Source organism: Ostrinia nubilalis, chromosome 3 (genome assembly GCF_963855985.1).
Source record: "Ostrinia nubilalis chromosome 3, ilOstNubi1.1, whole genome shotgun sequence".
In the NCBI taxonomy this organism is placed as follows: domain Eukaryota; kingdom Metazoa; phylum Arthropoda; class Insecta; order Lepidoptera; family Crambidae; genus Ostrinia; species Ostrinia nubilalis.
This window is the reverse complement of record NC_087090.1, coordinates 11984863-12004461: the sequence shown is the minus strand read 5'-3', so window position 1 is coordinate 12004461 and position 19599 is coordinate 11984863. Positions and strand designations below refer to the sequence as shown.

The window sequence follows — 19599 nt, the reverse complement described above, 5'->3', positions numbered from 1 at the left end:
TTAATTTGCTGCTTTTTTCTTCTTTTTCGGGCTGTAAGAATATTAAGTCCTAGTAATCAAATTAAATTCACATCAATATTACAAACCTCCATCTTTCCTTGCCCTTTATATTCCACAATTCCCACGCTCAGCAAAACTGCTTCCACCATTATCCATATTAGTTGGATCAATTAATTAAAAACGCCAATCAAGGTGCGTTCCCACGTCCCGATATGGTGAAATCACGCAACATCTTTATTCTTTATTGGATATTATTCCCCCGTAGCCTTTGTTTTGGGGTGAGCGTGAAATGGGCAGACCTCAGACCTTAATTACATTTGTAATATTACTCGTCATAATCGGTGGGCAAATCAAAAGTAAGGGTGTGGTAATCGGGTTAAAAGGTACCCCTAAAGTCCACCAATTCCCAAGGCTTCGTAAGTGAGAACAGCCCAGTACGGAGAAGGTGAAATATAATTAAGTAATATCTAAGCCATTCAAATTATAAGCTATTAGATTAGTATACTTTTATAATGTAACAAATAGAACAAAGTAAATGGACTATTTTCAATAAATCTTCAAAATTATTTATTAAAAAATCTTTATTGAACAGGTCTTCACTGATTCTGAAATTCTGAACTGCCTGTAACCATCGTATACCTCAGTTTTTGTGTGATTATATTGTCAAAAAAACATATTCAGCCACACTTAATTTTTTGGCATGTGCTCGTATCAAAAAACTAACACTACAATCTCTATGAAAAAAAAAATAAGTTACTGGGTTACTATAAAAAATGAATTATTGCGATGAACTTGGGGTAAAGCTTTTTTATTCTCCAAACATCTTCGGTTCCAACCCTTTTGTGAACTACGAAATGACAATTCAAACAATAATACCAATTTCTCGCTATCAAGCGAATAATAGAGCCAAATGCTGTGACACACAGCAATTAGTATAATATGCTCGTATATCACTCGCATGTGAAGAGCTAACGAATATTTATACGAAAACTAACCCATGTTTATGCTAAAGAGTAGTTTGGGATTCAAATGAATTAACAAATAAGAGGGTGTGAACTGGCAAATAGTAAGTGTCGCAAAAATTTTGCAATAGTTCCTTTCAAAGTGAAACGATTTTATGCGAAATTAGAACCTATAACAATAACATAAATTCGTTCTCTTAACAAACATTCTGCGGTACGAAAGTTCGATAGTCTTTTTAGACTGATGGCAATGCGTTGTTGTTAAATTTTTTACTAAAAAATACTTGGGTCTTTTACTTCTACATCTACGAGAGATTGGTCATATTCATAAGCTCCAGATGACTTTTGACAAATGGTTTTCTATTTGTAAATATCAATGAAAACGAAGGACAGTCAATATTAAATGCCCAACAATAGGCGAAAGACTTAAGTAAGCCTCTATTAAGTGAAATCAAAAAGGAAGAAAGAGCAAAAACTTTTTATATAAAACTTTCAGTATAAAAATGTAGAGCCGCATGAAGAATAAGCAAATCGCGTATCATAACAAAGTATATTTAAAAGTGTAAATGATGGCCTTCATATTTATTCGTAGCCTTATCGCGTAATAAACTATATTATTTACAGTAACCATAACAATAGCGATCTAAATACCGCACTCTATGCTCTTTCAGTTCTGCTTTAAATAGACGAAAACAACGATACGCTTAATAGAGTCATAAATACGAATACCTAGAAGCATTTGGAACACAGTTGTTGCCAATCGCGTGTTGCATGTTAAACAAGGCCGAAGTAGGGGGAAGAGAGGGGGGAGGGGCGTCGCCATGACTGCATCCATGCGCACGCGCGCCCGCATCCTATAGATAACGCGTGACAATAAATTAGTAGCGAACACCTACTGCCTTTCACAACAAAACTGTACAGAATGACAGTTTTCACCTTGCCACTCTGCCGATATTGGATTTTCAAGGAAATTAGCTCATAAAAACCTAGTTCTAATAAATTAGCGGCCATTTCTATTACTAGGTGTAGGTAATTTACCTATTTGAAAAACAGGTATGTTTTTTTCGATTAATTCGGCTCTTGAATATTCAGGATTATTCAGTTTAATTAGACGTTAATTTTTAAGTTTCTTCCTAGATACAATAAGAAATAACGTAACTAAAGTTTTTACTTTTCAGTAAACTGAAAAGACTAGCAGTCCAACCCTCTCTATTCCAATGAAAAATCTATCCTGTAATGAGATATCTTCCATAATAATGAGAAGACGAACACTAAAATGGCATTACGCAACCCTTTAATTTAACCTTTTCATGATCGATATGACCAGTCATCTACAAAATTAACATTTGATTTGACTCTACGCAGAGTCAGCACTGCACTTGAGCGTTGACCAACAAAATGAGTTTTTGATTTCGAACAAAATACCAACGCACCCGGCAAAGCTGCGTTCGATTGCGCATTTCACAATCGCATTAGTCAAACGAAAACTCCATTGTCACAGGTCAATCATACGTATTGTGGCACGGGTGTCACCCACGCCCCCGTTATCCCTAGACTCGTAGTTTGATTAACTCTCTTTCATGTGCTTTGGAACGCGATCGTCTGCGGATTTGTTTAATTTGATCCTTTGTTTGAGTTGTGTGGAGGCATGGGACGGGTTATCTCGTCACTGTCACGGGCAGGGCGCTGTGCTTGATGTGACGTCAAGATATCGGACGTCCGCCAACTATTAGATAAGATGAGCTAGACCGATAGTGATAGAGCTAATTAATGATCTCAAGACAAAGAGGTGATAGCATTATCTATTAGCTATGGATCGCACTAATCTTTGAAAATATTTTAACAAATACGGCTAACTAATTTCAACACCAATATTTTTTTAGTACTTCTTCTTCTTGTCGTGTCGACATCAAACCTATACAGTTTCAGCCCGAAACTCCGCTACAAAAGTGGCGTTGTCAGTAGCCTTCATTAAATCTTCCTGCGTGCAGATGTTTGGGCACTCAGTTTATAAAGCTGAAATGGGCAGACACAATTTAGCATAAAAGCAACATCTTCTGCCGCCAACAGCTCCACGCGCATTAACTGCATTTAAATCTCTGCATGATACATTCCTATATCAAACAGAAACACGAATTAAAACGTTCAAATCCAAGTCTGTGTGAAAAAGCATCCCCTTGTCACATGTCCCTTTGATCGAGCGATCGCTGTTTGCGACCGCCCCCGCGACTGCAAACAACAAAACACACAACAGATACTAACGAACTCGTTTGATGAAGCGCCAGTCGAGTTCTGCGGAAGTTTTATAGAAATCTTGCCTAGTTTAAAACAGGAAAACTCGTAAAATTACGGCTGTTTCGAGTGAACTACTATTACAGCAGAAAAGCGGCTGTTGACTTTCAAGTTTCAACAAGACGACAAGTTTAAGTATGCTCGTCTTAACTTGCTATACTGATTTCGCTATCCTTGCGTGTAATACTTGCGGCACTTCAAGTTAGGTATTAGAAGATTTGTAAAGGGATTCTCATTTCCAAGTATAATAAGTAGATACTTTTACTTTTAGTTCATCCATCCAATGCATTTAGTGCGTCCATCCTACTTCCTACTAATATTATAAATGCGAAAGTTTGGATCTCTGGATGTTTGTTACTCTTTCTACTAAACTACTGACCGAAAACGGATTTTGATGAAACTTTACAGTATACATAATTGTTTTTAACCCAGAATAACATAATAGGCTATAAAATTTATGACGATCTGTGACAAACTAAATGTCACGCGGGTGAAACCGCAGCGCAGGCAAAAGCTAGTAGTACAATAAATTGAAGATTTTTAAAATATATTATAGGTAACTACCGAGGGTAGGTACTAGTGCAGTATGTTCACATTCAAGAAAGTTACAAGACAGTTTAGTAAGTAGAGAACTCAAATTGTAACACTGTACAAGTTGCAAAGTTAGTAAAGATAAGCAACCAAGTCAAGTCCTTCTCAAGTGCTCGGACAAAATCAAGAAACAAGCTGCTGGCGAAGCAAGAACTACAATTAACTTTCCTTCAGTTCTACCACCATTAAAAGTTTACATTGGAAAATTTAGAACTATGCTTGTTTAGAACTAAAACGTAGTTTAAAAGACTAGTTTTCGTAGGTACACCTATACGGGTCACACAGTTACGGGACTATTCCCACCTCTCATTCCCACCGCTGCAACTCCTGTGTACCTAGCCAGGATCTGCAGCTTGACCGCCAATTAAAACCCAACCCAGTTAGTGATTAGGTACCTACTTACTTGCTCTGTCTGAAACTTAACTTACTAAGGCTTTAAATCTAAGCTTATTATCTTAATAGAAATATAATATTACGAGTACACTCGTACATTATTAAATTCAAATGAAACCATGGAAAATCTTAGCTACGTGCCTCTTATTATCGTCAAATGGATTGGTTATGATATCCAAAAAAGTATGATTTATGTTCCGAAGGCCAGCCTTTCGGTGAAATGATATAGGCACGCCAGCTCATAATAAATCTGAGACCAGAGATGTGACTTAAACTGTGGCATGCCTACACTGTGAAAGGAAGTCTTCTGAATCGAATCAATTGTTTTAACTTCCATTCACATGAAAGACAGGGATGCCTCAATCAAAATCTTCCGACTCTCTCTACCGATTGGTTCCACTTGTGTCTTCCGTTCTGAAATGGTGTGTCCTTATTGCAGTGGTTTCGCCAATTCCGCAAATTGGCGGCTTCCGCAGTCGTGGGGAGTGTCGGCGACAATTTGCGACCCCTCGCTCCCAAGCACCAGCCTTGACGATGATCGTGAGTACATAGCGCCAATTACCAGACTGCATGCTTTGGTAGAGACAAATGAACTTAAAATCCCTGTTTTAGTGGAAACAAATGAATTTAGAATCTTACTTTGGACAAAACAAATTAATTTAGAACCTCGTTTGTGAAGCAAATGTGACGGATGAAAATGGATACCTGTGTTTAGGTAATATAAAAGTGGAAAGTGTGTTTAGGTAATATAAAACTTTTCAAGTCACTCACGATAGATATGTTTGATAAATTAGCATTAGAATATCTAAGTATATTAAGTTGTCTAAAACCATAATTATCATCATTTCAGCCATATTATGACGAACATAAGACCAATCATAAACATAGGACATAGGCCTCCAATGATTTCCAGTTTGGCCCGTTGGTAGCGGCAATTTCATTTTCAACCAGTTTCAATCCTTTTATGAATAGTAAACGTGACGTTTCAAGTTATAAATTATATTCATAGAAATACCATCCATCATACCATCTACGAAAAAACCTCACTTTCGACTTCATTACAAACGGGAAAAACAATAAAAAATGTAATCCTCCTATTCAGAGCGCAAAGACAAATCACATAAAAGGCTACCGAAATAATCGCGTCATAAAAGCACAACAAACTTTCTAAAGAGTATTTACGCAGGTATCTATGACCACTGAAGACGGTTGTAAGAAACAATGGAAGGATTAAATAAGTTTGAATGAAGCGCAGGTACTAAGTGGTACTCAATGTTGAAAGACACAAGAATTGTTTCTGAACACAGAAAATAATGGTTGATAATCGACATCATCATAACAGATTTATGAAAGGTACTTAAATATCATAGTTTATTTAAAAAAAAACATACTAACTAGAATATAATAGGTAGGTACACTTAAGTGGTAAAATGGATGTAAAATTTTGTACACATCATGTGTTTAGACGGTTTTGCAATCTCTCAATTCAGAGGTCCAGGCTTCAGTATCCAGATAAAACATACAAAAACATAGTTTAAAATACATTAATGCTTGTTTATTAGGACATTTCAAGATTGTATGAACCTGATGGTCCCAAAAATACGTTTAAGTGCTTCGGAGAGCACGCTAAGTCGGTCCAATCGAGCCTTATCATGTCAGTTGTTACCATCTAATGAAGTAGAAATGTTGGTTTTCTAATAGGTAGGTAAAGCTTGACTTGTCTGTCAAAACAAATATTTTGTAAAGGAACCTCCATCGGCGCACAAATGCCTTAAAAGGTTGCCGACATAATCGGATTAAAACGTCAAAACAATGTTTTCAACGAAAAGTGAGCTTTTTTGTTTAGACAAAAGAAGGATTTAAAGAAATCAACACGTGCTAGTTATGGCTAGACAATTAGGGCTTCTACCTACTTTTTCAACGTCATGGTCTACGATCTATAGGTATTGTTGTCTATCTATTTATATGGTCCTGAGATAAACTATTGATTGAGATTTAGGCTGGTGGGAGTGTTTAATAGTTAGATCGAAAAAACACGTTACAAGTAACCTACAATATTCTGTAACTGTAACTAAAGTAGTTCGACCACGTCAATTGAAAGCTCTACAAAGCTCTATAATCAAGAAGGACTAACTTTTTAATTTTTAAAATTTAAAGTAGTAAAACTTACAGATGCACTAACAAATGCTTAAAGCACATAGTTAAGTTAATTTTAAAGCCTATGATTGTTATACGAGTAGCAGGTAATAAGCGTATTTTCGACTATAATTAAATAGATGTTTTTGGGACAAAAAATCCTTTCAAATGGACGACTAGATTACAGGGCAAAGTTGATTTTTTAGAATCGTATTTTCAAGCTGTTTAATTAACAATTATGATATAGTTAGGTACCATGATGTCTGAAGTACGCTTACACCCTAGTGACTTTTCCTCTTTCAGAAAAAACTTAATAAATTAAAATAACCAATTTGCATTTCTTATGCAATTAGTTAATTAGAGCAACGGATATAATTTGCAAAAACAAAACTAAGTACATCCTAATATTCACATACGGGTTGCAACGTTACATTTTTTATTGTTTTATAAGTTTCTCAGGCGCGTGCGCTGGCCGCGCCCGCATCTCTCACCCTCGGCACTAGCTGAACCTATAACCTTACAATAAACCTTTAATGTTATTCAACCACCGTGCATTGGGTAATTTAGGCACCAGCTGTAGTTCTGTTCGGTTAGACGTTGCCCTAGGCTAGTAAATGGCTGAAAGTAGGCGGTTAAGGTTTCCGTTAAAATAATTAACTTAGTTACGTTGCATGGAGGCTTGTAATAGAGTTATTTGTATTTAAAAATATAGTTAAGCATCACAAACAGGCAAAAGAAATATGATTAAGATGGGATTTAACATGAAAAGTTTTCAGTGTCTATTTTTTCAGGGGTGTAAAAACGGGTGTGAAACTGCTTAGTTTATGAGATTTCTGCAGTTATAAATGATTCAGTTAAAAGATGTCATTGCTTGCATCACACTTGACTTCCTTCATCCATCCACCATATCGAACACGGTAATTTATGGGTGTAGTGATGCAGCTTTCGTAGTTGCAATTAACGTCGTCGCCCCTAAGAAAGGTCAATTTTAATTATAAAAAGTCGTTCTTATCTATCTACTCTATGTTCAGTTAAGCTTATGAAGAAGAGTAGTGAGGATCTATCTACTAAAAGAAGAACTGATCGTAGAACCTTTTATGAAAAAGCAATTTCAGTAGGCTGGATACAGGTAAACACATAAGCAGCTACACGAAAATATCGATTTAACACACGTTCCAGTTCAAACAATGCATCGCTGAAATTTCCCAACAAGGCTTTTCGCAAAAAACAAAAACGTTAACCGTCACGAATATTCCTATTGGCGATGGAATACGACCGAATGCGGCCCTCTGATTGGCTGGAAGGCGGTATCGAGCGCGCTCTGCGTCCCCATTGGCCGGCGAGCGACCCCACCTATAGCTATGGAGGGGGAAATCATCCCTATGTTTATTTTTGTTGTTCAAGTTAGTGAGCCGTGCGCTTTTGTACTACATGGATGGGCCACGCTAATCGTGCTTTTGATTTGCGAAAAATAATAACTATTTTCTCAAATACTGGAGTTGAAGTGTTGTGTATTAGTGAACAGTGGATACAATTTTCTGTTTGTGCTGCTGACCGCCTTATTTGGAGATGGTGATCCTGTAAGTTTATCCTATTTTATAAGTACGGCAATTTTTTTTAATTTTAATAATTAAAATTTTGTAAACTTGATAGGTGTCTCTAATGTAGAGCAATTGCATAATTTTATTCTTGTTCTTTTTCCACCCTCTTGTGCCATTTAAATATTTTAAATATTTACATAGACCAGCTTTAAGCTTTATTGCCTACAAATGCAAAAAAAGGCAAAACGTTGTTATTTTCTAACAACACAAATAATTTGTTTATTTTAGTGGAGAGGTTTTCAGTGAATTTAAGATTGGTGAAAATCAATTTAAAAGTACCTATCAAGTAACTATAGTATAGATATTAGTCGAAAAAATAAGTAAGTGATTAAATACAACCTGTAAAATTATATGTATAAAAAATAGTAAACATTGTTTTTGTATTGGAGCTTTTGAAACCTTTTTTAGCTTTAAATTACGGCAACTCGTTATGTTACGGCAAAAGTGATAACACATTTGTATAAGATTCTTACATGGATCATATAAGATTCTTGCATGAATCATATAAGATTCTTATTGGTATCATATTGATCTGGGAGAGGTTGGTAGAGTAGGTATTTCAGAAGTAATGTAGAGTCACAACGATAAGATAGTTATATTTACATAATTCGTTCATTTGTGCGGTAACATATTTTATTCATAATAACCGGCGATTATTCATAATTTTCACATTTATCACATTTACCGTAACAGAAACACTTTTTTCTTTTCTTTTTGCTTTTTGTTTAATTTCTGTAAACTTGTCTGTCTACTGAAAATTTAAACAACGTTTCAAAATGTAGTTAGGATCTTATATCACAAAATTAATAAAAAAATAACTTTTCGAGTTACGAGTATACCATAACTTTTAAACTATTGATTTTCGGAAATGCCTTAATGAGTTATACCTATACAAATAAATCAAAAAGGTTGACGTGATTATAATAACCCTTAAAATTGCCATTTTATAAGCTGTGCTGTGCATTAGATATGAACACAATTTCCTTATTAAACCTTTGGAAGCCATCCTTATTAAGCATTTGAACCATCTCTAAAAATAATACTTAAGAGTCAATAACATCCATACCCAAAGACGGGTGACGTGTCGATCAGCCATTATAAATAAGCAGTCAAAGTGGGGTGCATTGTGGAAGGTGCCGGAGGGAAGCCAATTGGCCTAATTGGACATCATTGGCGTGACGAAGCCGAGATGGACCGACTGCGTGGTCGTGACGTCAGATAGAACGATCTAGGATTTTTACTCAACTGCTAGAAGGAGGGTTATTTATATTAATAACAAGAACTGCCAACTAAAATATGGAATTCATTGATGGAGACCTATGTTCAGCAGTGATGAGTGGCTGAAATGATGATGATGATGATGAATAAAAACTGAATCTCCAAGTTTTTCATAATGATGATAGGCCCATTCCTTGCAATGACATGTTGTAAACGATTAGGCACTATAATTTTATATAGTCTGCTTTAAATGCATAAATGTCAACATCCAAAGTTATAATAATTTGTATTATATTAACTTCACCCTTCATTAAGCATTGTTAGTCGCCTCAAAGGTTTTTCCCATCCCATACCTTTTCGTACATTTTTATAATTTGTAATTAGGTGCCAAAATGTTGTGTAGAAAAGATAAAAACTTGCCAAGCTCTTATCGTAGAACGTGAAAAGATGAGTCAAATTCCTTGTTTTGCGGCATGTATCAAAGGGAAGTTAAACGGGTCTAATCAAGTTTTAGAGGGGTGACGCGATAACACTACACAATACCGCTGTAGTCCGAAAGTGACGTCATGTAGCGAAACAACGTTATCCGCTGAGACAAAAGATTACAAATAGCTTCAGCTCCTTCTAGCCTATGTAGTATAAGTAGGACTATGATAGAGAAATACAATATTGAAATGGCACGATTTAGGCAGTCTAATCGCTAGGAAGCAATCTTTTTCCAGGGAGAGAACAATAATAGTATTATCTATTTATTTCGTAAGCAAGTAACTTTCTTTTTGTTAATAGTAGTAATAGGTAGAGTTGCAAAACGAATTTTAAGGAATTAATGTTTCATTCTATGACATGCACAATGTCTAAATAAAACCTAACTGAAGTCGTGCTTAAAATAAATGTATGGAAAGCTTTAAAATCTGTGTGTGAAATTCTCTACTTTTCCGCGTATCTCTACCGTTAAACAAGTTGAATATCGTCTCGGCTGTATTTACTTATTCTCGAGTTGTTTATCCAATTAGAGCTGCCCCTCAGACGCAATTCAGGCAATTGGCTCAACGAGCTTGCGAGGGGACGGAGCTTTCTCCGCGATCCCGAGCTTTTGTTGCTCGCGTTTGCGTTTCGTAAGATAGAGATTTTAAAGCACATTTGTTTGAAATTAAATAGTTTGAAAACATGTTTAAAATACATAACTTTTATGGTGGTCTAAAAACAGTTGCAAAACGACTCTATTAATGCATATTCGCGGATACCTATTCAATCAATTTGAATAAAATAAGAGCCTACTAATAAGATAAATGTGAAAGTTCTTGATGACACACTCGTACATAGAGTAGTTTAGATCATTAGGAAAGGGACACGCGCGTGATATAAATTAAATATGAAACTGATACATTTCACGCAGGCAAGGCGCGGGCAAAACCTAGTAAATTAATACATATAACGAAATTAACCGACTCAAGCTTCGCTATTCTAAAGCCCTAGCTAGATGAACGTAATCAATACCCAAGATGAACGTCCTAATTGTTTTCTATGCGCACTTGCGATAGCAATATTATAACTAAGAAGGCCTCTTAGACCGATCTTTGTTAGACCCCAAGGGATCTTTATCTTCCATCAACTAACGAATAAAATTCTCTTCAAAACAGTACCAGCAGCCGCGCGGACATGTCAGACGGCCCGGCGACGCCTGAGTGGGACATCAACGACGCAGTGGTCCCTCGGGTAACCGCCTTCGACCCCTTCGGAGAGTGGTGCGACGGCCACGTGAGGCGCGTCTACCCTCCAGGCTGCGAGGAAGCCAGACGACACGCCTCTGGATGGGCCATGAGAAATACCAATAACCACAACGTCCATATCCTCAAGAAGAGCTGCTTGGGTGTACTGGTCTGCTCAGCAAGGTGTAGACTGCCTGACGGCTCCCGAGTGCATCTGCGACCCGCTATATGTGATAAGGCGCGAAAGAAACAGCAAGGTAAATAACATTAAACCTTGGTTCTTGTGCTTGCATTATCGTAGAATTTATTTTTAGCTTTTCTTTCAAGCAACTTATAAAGTTTTACAAGGACTATTAATTTAGTTAGTTATTTAGCTAGTTTAAATAAATACTGGACTCTCAAAAAGTATAAACACATTTCGTGACCCAAATAATGATTGGTTGAAATTATAACACTTCGAATAACCTTAATGGCCGGCATACGTGAGCTTAATGCAAGTCATTTGATAATAAGTATCCTAATAAAATCTATCTTTTGCAGGCAAACCCTGTCCCAATCGGATGTGCAACGGCGGCCGTCTAGAAGTCCAGCCGTGCCGAGGTCACTGCGGGTACCCAGTCACGCACTTTTGGCGGCACACAGAGCACGCCATCTTCTTCCAAGCAAAGGGCGCCCACGACCACCCTCGCCCTGAGGCCAAGGGCGCCAGTGAGGTCCGGAGGACCATGGGCGCGGGCAGACGCGTGCGAGGCCTCGCCCTGCTGCTGGCCCGTGAGGCCGCCATAGCAGATAAAATACTCACAGTGAAGCCTGATAAGCAAATGCCGCAGAAGATCTGCACGCCACATCCACAGCCGCCGCCGCTTATACCGGATAATCAACGAGGTAGGCATAGTTTAAATTATATTTTCTATACTTCTATCTCAATCAAACTGAGTAGAATGCAAAATGTATTTACTCTAATTAGAGATGAGACGTAGGTATTTACTAGAACAGATCCACACACTAGGTATTTTACAGTACTAGGCGGCACCTATTCCATTTTTTAAAATACTTGATCCACCTAGTATTTTATAAATTACACGATTTCCGACCCTAACCTGAAAGTAATAGAGGTTATTATTGCGTAATCCGTAGTCGTGTATTACGCGCACCTAGTATTTCTCGCTAAGCTTATGTGCGAACGTAGAGATTCACTCCGTCTCTGTCTGACCAAGCAAATTTGAGCGCGACGAAGCCAACGCACACAAACGTAGTCAAACCATATTCATGTAAATAAGAAAAAAGTATGTAAATATTTTTATGAAATTGATATCTTTTAAATACGCCACCTTTTAAGTTGACAGTCCAAAGCCTGTTGAAGTATGAAGGGAGGAATTATTATTCAATTTCAAATTGCATTATTCATACTACGGTTGTATCTTTTCAAAGAAAATTGTATTTTAAAGTCATATTACTTGGATTAGTCCGCACTAGTCGCGTCAAGTATGCTAAATTACTACGTACTAGGTGGAACAGGTATTTGGATCGAGTATTAATAAATACTTGGAATAGGTGCACCTAGTATCAAATTTACCTAGTTTAACCCATCTCTATCTAATAGAGCGAGCACATGTACTTTTATGATAAGCCCTTTACGATGCTCGTTGTTACTACGTATTTCCTGCCCCTTTGGTATAGTCCTGTAATAGTTATTTATGAATCTTTAAAACAAAACTGTCGTGCCTATTTAACTAACAAATTATTATTTCTTTCTTTTCAGGATTGACGTGCACATGTGGTCCTTTCGAATGCTCGTGTCGCTGGCGCACTGAGCATCCCACAGAAGCGTACGCGGCACCCGCGTGGTCGCCGGCGGAGGCCCACGGATACGGCGCCTACGCCCCGCCCGCGCCCCCTGCCCCGCTACAACAGCAATACGACCCCACAGCACTCCCGGCCGAAGACATCTTCCACCCCGAAGAAATATTCCAGCTAGACCAGCCCATTCGCCTCGACTTCCCCATGGAAGAAAACACCCTGGAATCCCCGCCCACGTTCGCAGACCTCAACGACAATTCCAGACCCGAAGACGCCTACTGGCTCGACTGGCAGCGAGCGCCCGGTGGTTCAGAATCCAGCGAAACCCCGTCACCTGAACTCTTCACCCATGGTTATCAGCAAGCCGAGGCGTACTGCGAGCAGCAGAACTATCCGACACAGATGTACTACCCCGAGGAAGCTCAGTACTATCCAACAGAGAGTAGGACATCGCCTGTCATGGATATGCAGGACCAGCGGTACTACAGGTACCAGGACTGCGGCCAGACCAATATGGAGATGCAAGCCAATTGGAATTACACCGATTGTGCGTTTCCCTCCAACGACGCGCCCGAGTGCAAACAGTACTTTGATGTGCAACACCATCAGGCCATGAACGCCTTTAGTGCCCTGTTATAATAGTTATTTTAGCAATATGTAAATAACTCTGTACAGTGTACATTCCTAGTGATTATCGTTTTTGTTATTACATACTTAAAAATTGGATTGTATGTACTACTGATATGTCTATATTAGGTGTATCGCTAGCTGCAGCCTTTGGTTCCTATGTCAATGCTAATAACATTAAATCTCGATATTGTTAAGACTAAGAATAAGTTCGATCTGTGAGGAAATAAAAACACAATTTGTACAAAATCGTCTATTTATTGTATATAAAAATTACATTAAAATTATCAATTTTACATTTTTTTATTTTCTAACGATAAAATTGGTCACTACAAAATAGTACAATTAAGCAATCACACGGTTGATTTATTATGCATTAGCAGTCGCAAAACATTCCAAAAACTGTCCATATGACACAATAACATGACATGATCATAAATTTAACATGAACAATCCTGCAAACTAAAATTAATTCGTCAACATGATAAAATCGGTGAATCCTTGTGTCCAGCACACACACAATATCAATAACTGTTACCCTACACGTCAGCTCCTTCACGAATGGCATAATACATAAAGTTCATCATATCACTATGATTGAAACAAATTCGGCTGCTATGTTAAAGATCATTATTAGCTCATCGACAACTATATTTACATTAACAATACACGAATCTTTCAGTAGTGGCTAACCTCCGCCGAGACACGAGTCGCAACGATCGCTCGTGTCCGAGGTTTTCCCACTCATTCGACTGATCGAGTGTCAATATTGATTGCGAGTCGCCATAGTCAGGTTAACAGGATCCATTAAAATTTATCCCCACCCCCAGATTAAGCCATAATCAAGCTCCAGCAAGCCATCCCACCACACTTACTCTATAACCTGAAATCCTAACTATGACAACGAAAATCAATATCGAATTCACGAAAAAACTTCGATCGCCGAATACCGCTTGAGCCGAATACGACGAACAGTTTTATCAGTACAAAACAAGACTTAGTTTTAGTGTAACATGTGAATTACGTTCTTAACAATAGGCCCTAATATTAATTAAAATTAGTTTGCTTTTATAAGTTTTGTACTTACAAAACTATTCGTTGGGAGTCGAGGAGAGCACAGCACGCACTATCACAGCAGTCGGCGGGTCGCCGAGTACGGTGCCACTAACCTTATTTCTTTACACTCGGGTTCCGCAGAAACGAGGTCGGTGGCACTGGTAGCCCCACGTTGGGCGCCACTTATAATAAGGCCACAAAAAAATTTCACACCAAGCGATGCTCTCATGTCTTAATTAACACAACATCAATTTGCGCTTCGACAGACGTGTCTACCAATTAGTCTGAAACGCTAACGATTTACCGGACGCAAATGGGTGTGCTATCAGTTCTAATCACAACTGTTTCAATACTTTCTATTTTAATTGATGTTAGAATACTTAGATTGGGACACGTTAAATTCTAATTCTGAGGAAAGTTGGATATCATCAAAAGATCTATGAAGAGCACTAATACTATTAGCTAGTGTCAAATCTTTAGGAGTAAAGGGATTCGTCGAGTTATTAAATCGAGATCGAGTGTTAAGCGTTATCATTGCTGAAGCCTAAAGAGAAATTCCTAAGACGAAGAACTGGAGTTCCACTAAATAATCACTATGACTTAGGTATCAAGATAGTAGACTTATAGGTAGGTAGGGAAACATTAAGCATGCGACTCTACAGCCGCATTGGGTATCGAACTCGATAATAAGTAGGCGCGTGGAAAAAAACGCACTACAAAACTGAATGTCACTTGCACTGTGCACATGCACTCTCTAAATATTATAGACAATATTTCAAACGTTGTGCTTCTTTACAATGATCACAACATATAAAACGGTGGATTCCCTCAATTGAATTTGAATCATAAAACGATACATTTCAAAGTCGATTGGATTCGTCATAGAGTGCTGTTTTTAACCACGCCCAGTTATTGCCAAGCACGTGTTAAATGTCTAAACACATCCTATTGCAAAGGCCAAATACAGGACCCGTGAATTGTAACTCGTTCTTTTAATACTTTAACTTTAATTGACGAAATGTCTTTCACCCTCCAGATACGATACCTTATTTAATACAGGGGGCAGAGAAGAAAACTTATTAAAAAAATCAAAGCCATCATCTCGAATTCGTTGTCACTATAAATTATGCGTTTTATACATATTTTTTCTTCATTTATTACAGTATTCTTGTTGTTGTTGTTGACAATCTATTTCTCCCATCCTGTATTTAAATTACTCACGAGTCCTGTATTTCACCTACAACTATAAACTCCTGCTATTATTATACTTCTCCTGAAGTTACGGACGAAGCTAACTTATAATTTATTCTCTCATGCAATCAATTTTGTGCTTGTCTAAATTATATCACCAATGCTTTATAGGTGAAATTATAATATTATAAAATGTAACGCTAAATCTGTTGAAATAAATCATTAAGACCAACTAAAATATAACACAACACAACTACTGTATAGAAATAATAATAAATATGAAATAGATCAAAATATAATTCCTATAAAGCTTTTAAGACGACTAAATAATTTGTACTATAGAGAAAAATCACTGTCCAATCGAAATATCGAAGCGAAGTCACGGCGACTTCTCGAAAACTAACATCATAAAGATCAAGTATAACATCTAAATGAAGAGTTCTTTTGGGTTTAAGTTTTTGTTGTTATCATGAATATTGATGTAAATAAACTTCATGAAACAAGCATTTAAACAGTACCCGCCAAAAATAGTACACTAACTATGAGTTCAACCTCATAAACACATTTTTCTTTTTAGATTACATGAATGACGTGATGAAAGAGAAAGACAGAATCGAAATATCTTAAGCTTTTTTGGCCATTTCTACTTTTTATAAGTCAAATGTATTTTTTGTCGGATACTGAAGGGCAAGGAACATTATACCCGATTCCGAGCAAGCAAAACTTTTTAAATTTTGAAATACATCATGTATAAATGTAAAGCCTGGAAGACATCGAATAGGTGGAATAATGCTCGGAAAGTAAAAAATAATTTACTCATACAAATCGTATGCGATATAATAAAGTAAATATACTCGTTATTTGACCGATATGTACCTATCATAGGGTATTTGAGTTATATAAAAGAAATTGTAAGGTAAAAACTTCTCAACGGGTCCGTGCATTTAAAAATAAAATAATATAGTAAGACATTAGTAAAGCTATAATGCTTGTAATGTGTATTTGATATAAAAAACAAATACCCTAACACTATAATTAAACAATATCATATATTTTGTGATCCTTATAAAAGTGATGGGGTGGATCTATCCAAAGGCTCCCAAAGGAGATCTAAATAAAATTATTTCTTCGCCCTTTACACACCAAACAAGGTATATCCTTTCTCAAGGGCTATTACAATATAAGTCACGCGTTATAATTGATTTTAATAATTTACTCTGTTATAATCAGGCAAATGTAATAAGATATAATATTATAGCTATCCCGTATTATTTACTGCGATCGGGTATTACAATCGTTCTTATCCTACATAACCTTTAAAATCATTTAATAGACATCAGCATTATTAATTTGTTGTTTAAAGCAAATAACACGGAATGGCTCTATTTCAATATGACGTCGATCCCTTGTAAAAATTAAGACGAACGAATAACGAATACGTCTTTTGTAAGACATAAAAATATCCTCTCACAGATTGGCCTAGACTGGTGTTGCTATATCAATAAATGTGAAGTGTTGCCTTGTGCACAGATTTCTATTTCATTCCCTCTTTTATTTGCAATACTTAATTATTATAATACTAGACCCCTTATTCATAAAAAGTATATTAGTCTTATATCACCGTTTCAAATGTGTGATAATCACGTAACAATTTGACTGTCATTTTTAGTAATTAAGGGGAGAAGTAATAAGGCCACCGGCCATATACAAGTATCAGGATATATTTCCTTCGCTACCTGTCTGTGAGAGGCTTCGACCGGGGCCCCTAAATGAGGGGTTCCTTTGACCCCCCGGGGGAGGGGTCACCGTGTCAAGGCGTGGCCTCTTCGGCCAGCTCGGAGCCTTGAAGACCACCTCCACGCGACACTACGGAGACTGCTGATACGGTGAGTTCCAGGGGTTCTGGTACTACGCGGCCCACGCTGCATTCCATGTCGGTTCTGAAAAGAATAAATAGTATTTTGAGCTATAAAGTAAACGAAAATAAGCTCAATATGATTATAACCCAGAAGTAAAGCGAGCAGAAGTGTAAAATGAGCTGTGCATATCTGCCATAGTAAGAGTTGAAATTGCTCTGCAAAAAGCAGTATATTATTATGACGTGATTTTGGTGAATTGACACACTCTTACAATCATAGTAAATCAGCTTAAGCTCAAATTTTTGACAATGTGAAGTGACGACCACGCTGCCGTTATCAATCAATAGAAGTAATAGTGATGGACATCCTTTGACTGAAATAATAATGATTAACTAGGTTGTAAAAATAAATACTTACACTGCGCTGACAGTTGACAGCTGCATTTTGGAGGTCTGCCACTGCTCACTGGCTTCAATCGAATCCAATTGGTCTTCCCCGGGCACATTAGCACTCCCACTGGAAGCCGGCTCGCTGGTCGACACCGGCGAATCCAGGTTGATCAGAGTCGCCGTAGCCACCTCACCCACGCGACTCGCTTCGTCAGTGTTCGAACTGGTCGACTGACTTGTATCGACCGACTTTTGGATGTCTATAGAAAATAATACAGTATAGAAACATGAAAAAAGTAAAAATAAACATGCTAATTCCATTAGCAATCCAAATAACACACCCCCAACCGCCACCATTACCGAAACCACATATTACGATACATACTACAAAACGAACTAGTTGATTGGTTTAAGTTAGCTGGCACGTATGAAAGCAATTAAACTATCAATGGCAGGAAGACCAGCATTTTCACTGCTAAGCTAACAAAAATAGCTATATTGATAGATGTTCAGATTTTTTATTAAAGTTGTACATGGCAACATTTTGCCAAGCTCTCATGTTCGTTACAGTTACAAATACTCATCCGTGCCAGCTTGTTTAAAACAAACAATAGATATCCAACATTTATTAAAAATCCACATAACATACATTATCTTCGTCAAAATGTAATTATTACCCAAACTACAATGGTACCGATTCACCCGACCGTCGTATCAGACCTATCAATAAAATTGTTAGTAGTGTTAGTATAGGTTAATCACAGTGCGTTTAGTGGTTAGTAAATTAAGTAGGTTAGTCGAGCAAGCGATGCAACGAAACGATAAGATGAGATGAAGAGCTGACCTCTATTACTTTAGATCTCGTACGTTGGACTTACTTATTTAAAAATAAAACCAAATTGGCGACGAATGATATAAGGATGCATATCGTGCGTACATCATTCATGCGTACCTACATCATTTAAAAAAAATCAGGTGAATTATCAGTTTAAAATTCAATTCTTTCAAAAGTATAACTTTTTATTTATAAGTTAAAGAAGTTCGCAGACAACGTGTATGTATATTATTTTGTACATCCAACGTACGAGTAGTAGTATATTGTATACGCCAAATAAGTTGCGCGCGCGATGCTCACATAAAATATTTCAGTAATAACGTATTTTTTAGTTACATGTCATCAGATAAAGGAATTTTCAAAATGACATTTGGAAAGCAAGATTCTTTGTAACTGGCAATACCAACGTCAAAGTTGTTTTCTTTCTTGTAGTCAAAATTTTTTACGTCACACTTATTTGGCGTATCGTAACAGAGGTGAGCAGGTGAAGACAAAAGGCAAAGACCTGGGGCATGCATGTAGGTCAGCCATTTCTTAACCGGCCGTTGCTCGCCCAACACGGCGAGCACGCTTCCGCGCATGGCATCTGCAACTGATCGCGCGCGCTTGTTAGACGCCGGAGTATAAGGGTGGGAACGAAGTAAAATACAGCTTGATTCCTATTATTACGGACAACTGGCTTGACGATCTCTGAAATTAACTGCCGCTTGGCTTGGTTCTCTACATGCCGGACAACAGTTTGAGCCTTACCGGGGGCTTACAGACATAGTGAAGAATACATAGTGTGAGGCACGAGTATTTTATGCTCGGACACATAAATGTAATCTCTAGTTATCAGGTGAAGTATGACTCTTGATGTTGCTGAATCTATTTGTACTTTTCTAATACAGTCGACATCACATCAGAATCTGCCGTGTTGAGCTTGATAGCACGTATCTTT

At 37.4% G+C, this 19599-nt stretch overlaps 2 protein-coding genes across 2 annotated transcripts in view; one reads left to right on the top strand and one right to left on the bottom strand.

Moving 5' to 3' along the window:
* The first annotated feature begins 7798 nt into the window (after positions 1–7798).
* LOC135088174 (transcription factor glial cells missing 2-like) lies at positions 7799–13575 on the top strand. Its single transcript, XM_063983063.1, has 4 exons — positions 7799–7954; positions 10834–11159; positions 11443–11787; positions 12665–13575. The coding sequence occupies exons 1-4, from the start codon at positions 7944–7946 to the stop codon at positions 13339–13341; spliced, it is 1359 nt and encodes a 452-aa protein (XP_063839133.1). The 5' UTR covers positions 7799–7943; the 3' UTR covers positions 13342–13575.
* Positions 13568–19599, bottom strand: part of LOC135087954 (RB1-inducible coiled-coil protein 1) — a 38399-nt gene continuing 32367 nt past the window's right edge. The window contains exons 21-23 of the mRNA XM_063982821.1: positions 19165–19251; positions 17853–18084; positions 13568–17516 (exon numbers count right to left, since the gene is read on the bottom strand). Coding sequence (XP_063838891.1) covers positions 17387–17516; positions 17853–18084; positions 19165–19251 — 449 coding nt within the window. The 3' untranslated portion in view covers positions 13568–17386. The remainder of the gene's footprint in view (positions 17517–17852; positions 18085–19164; positions 19252–19599) is intronic.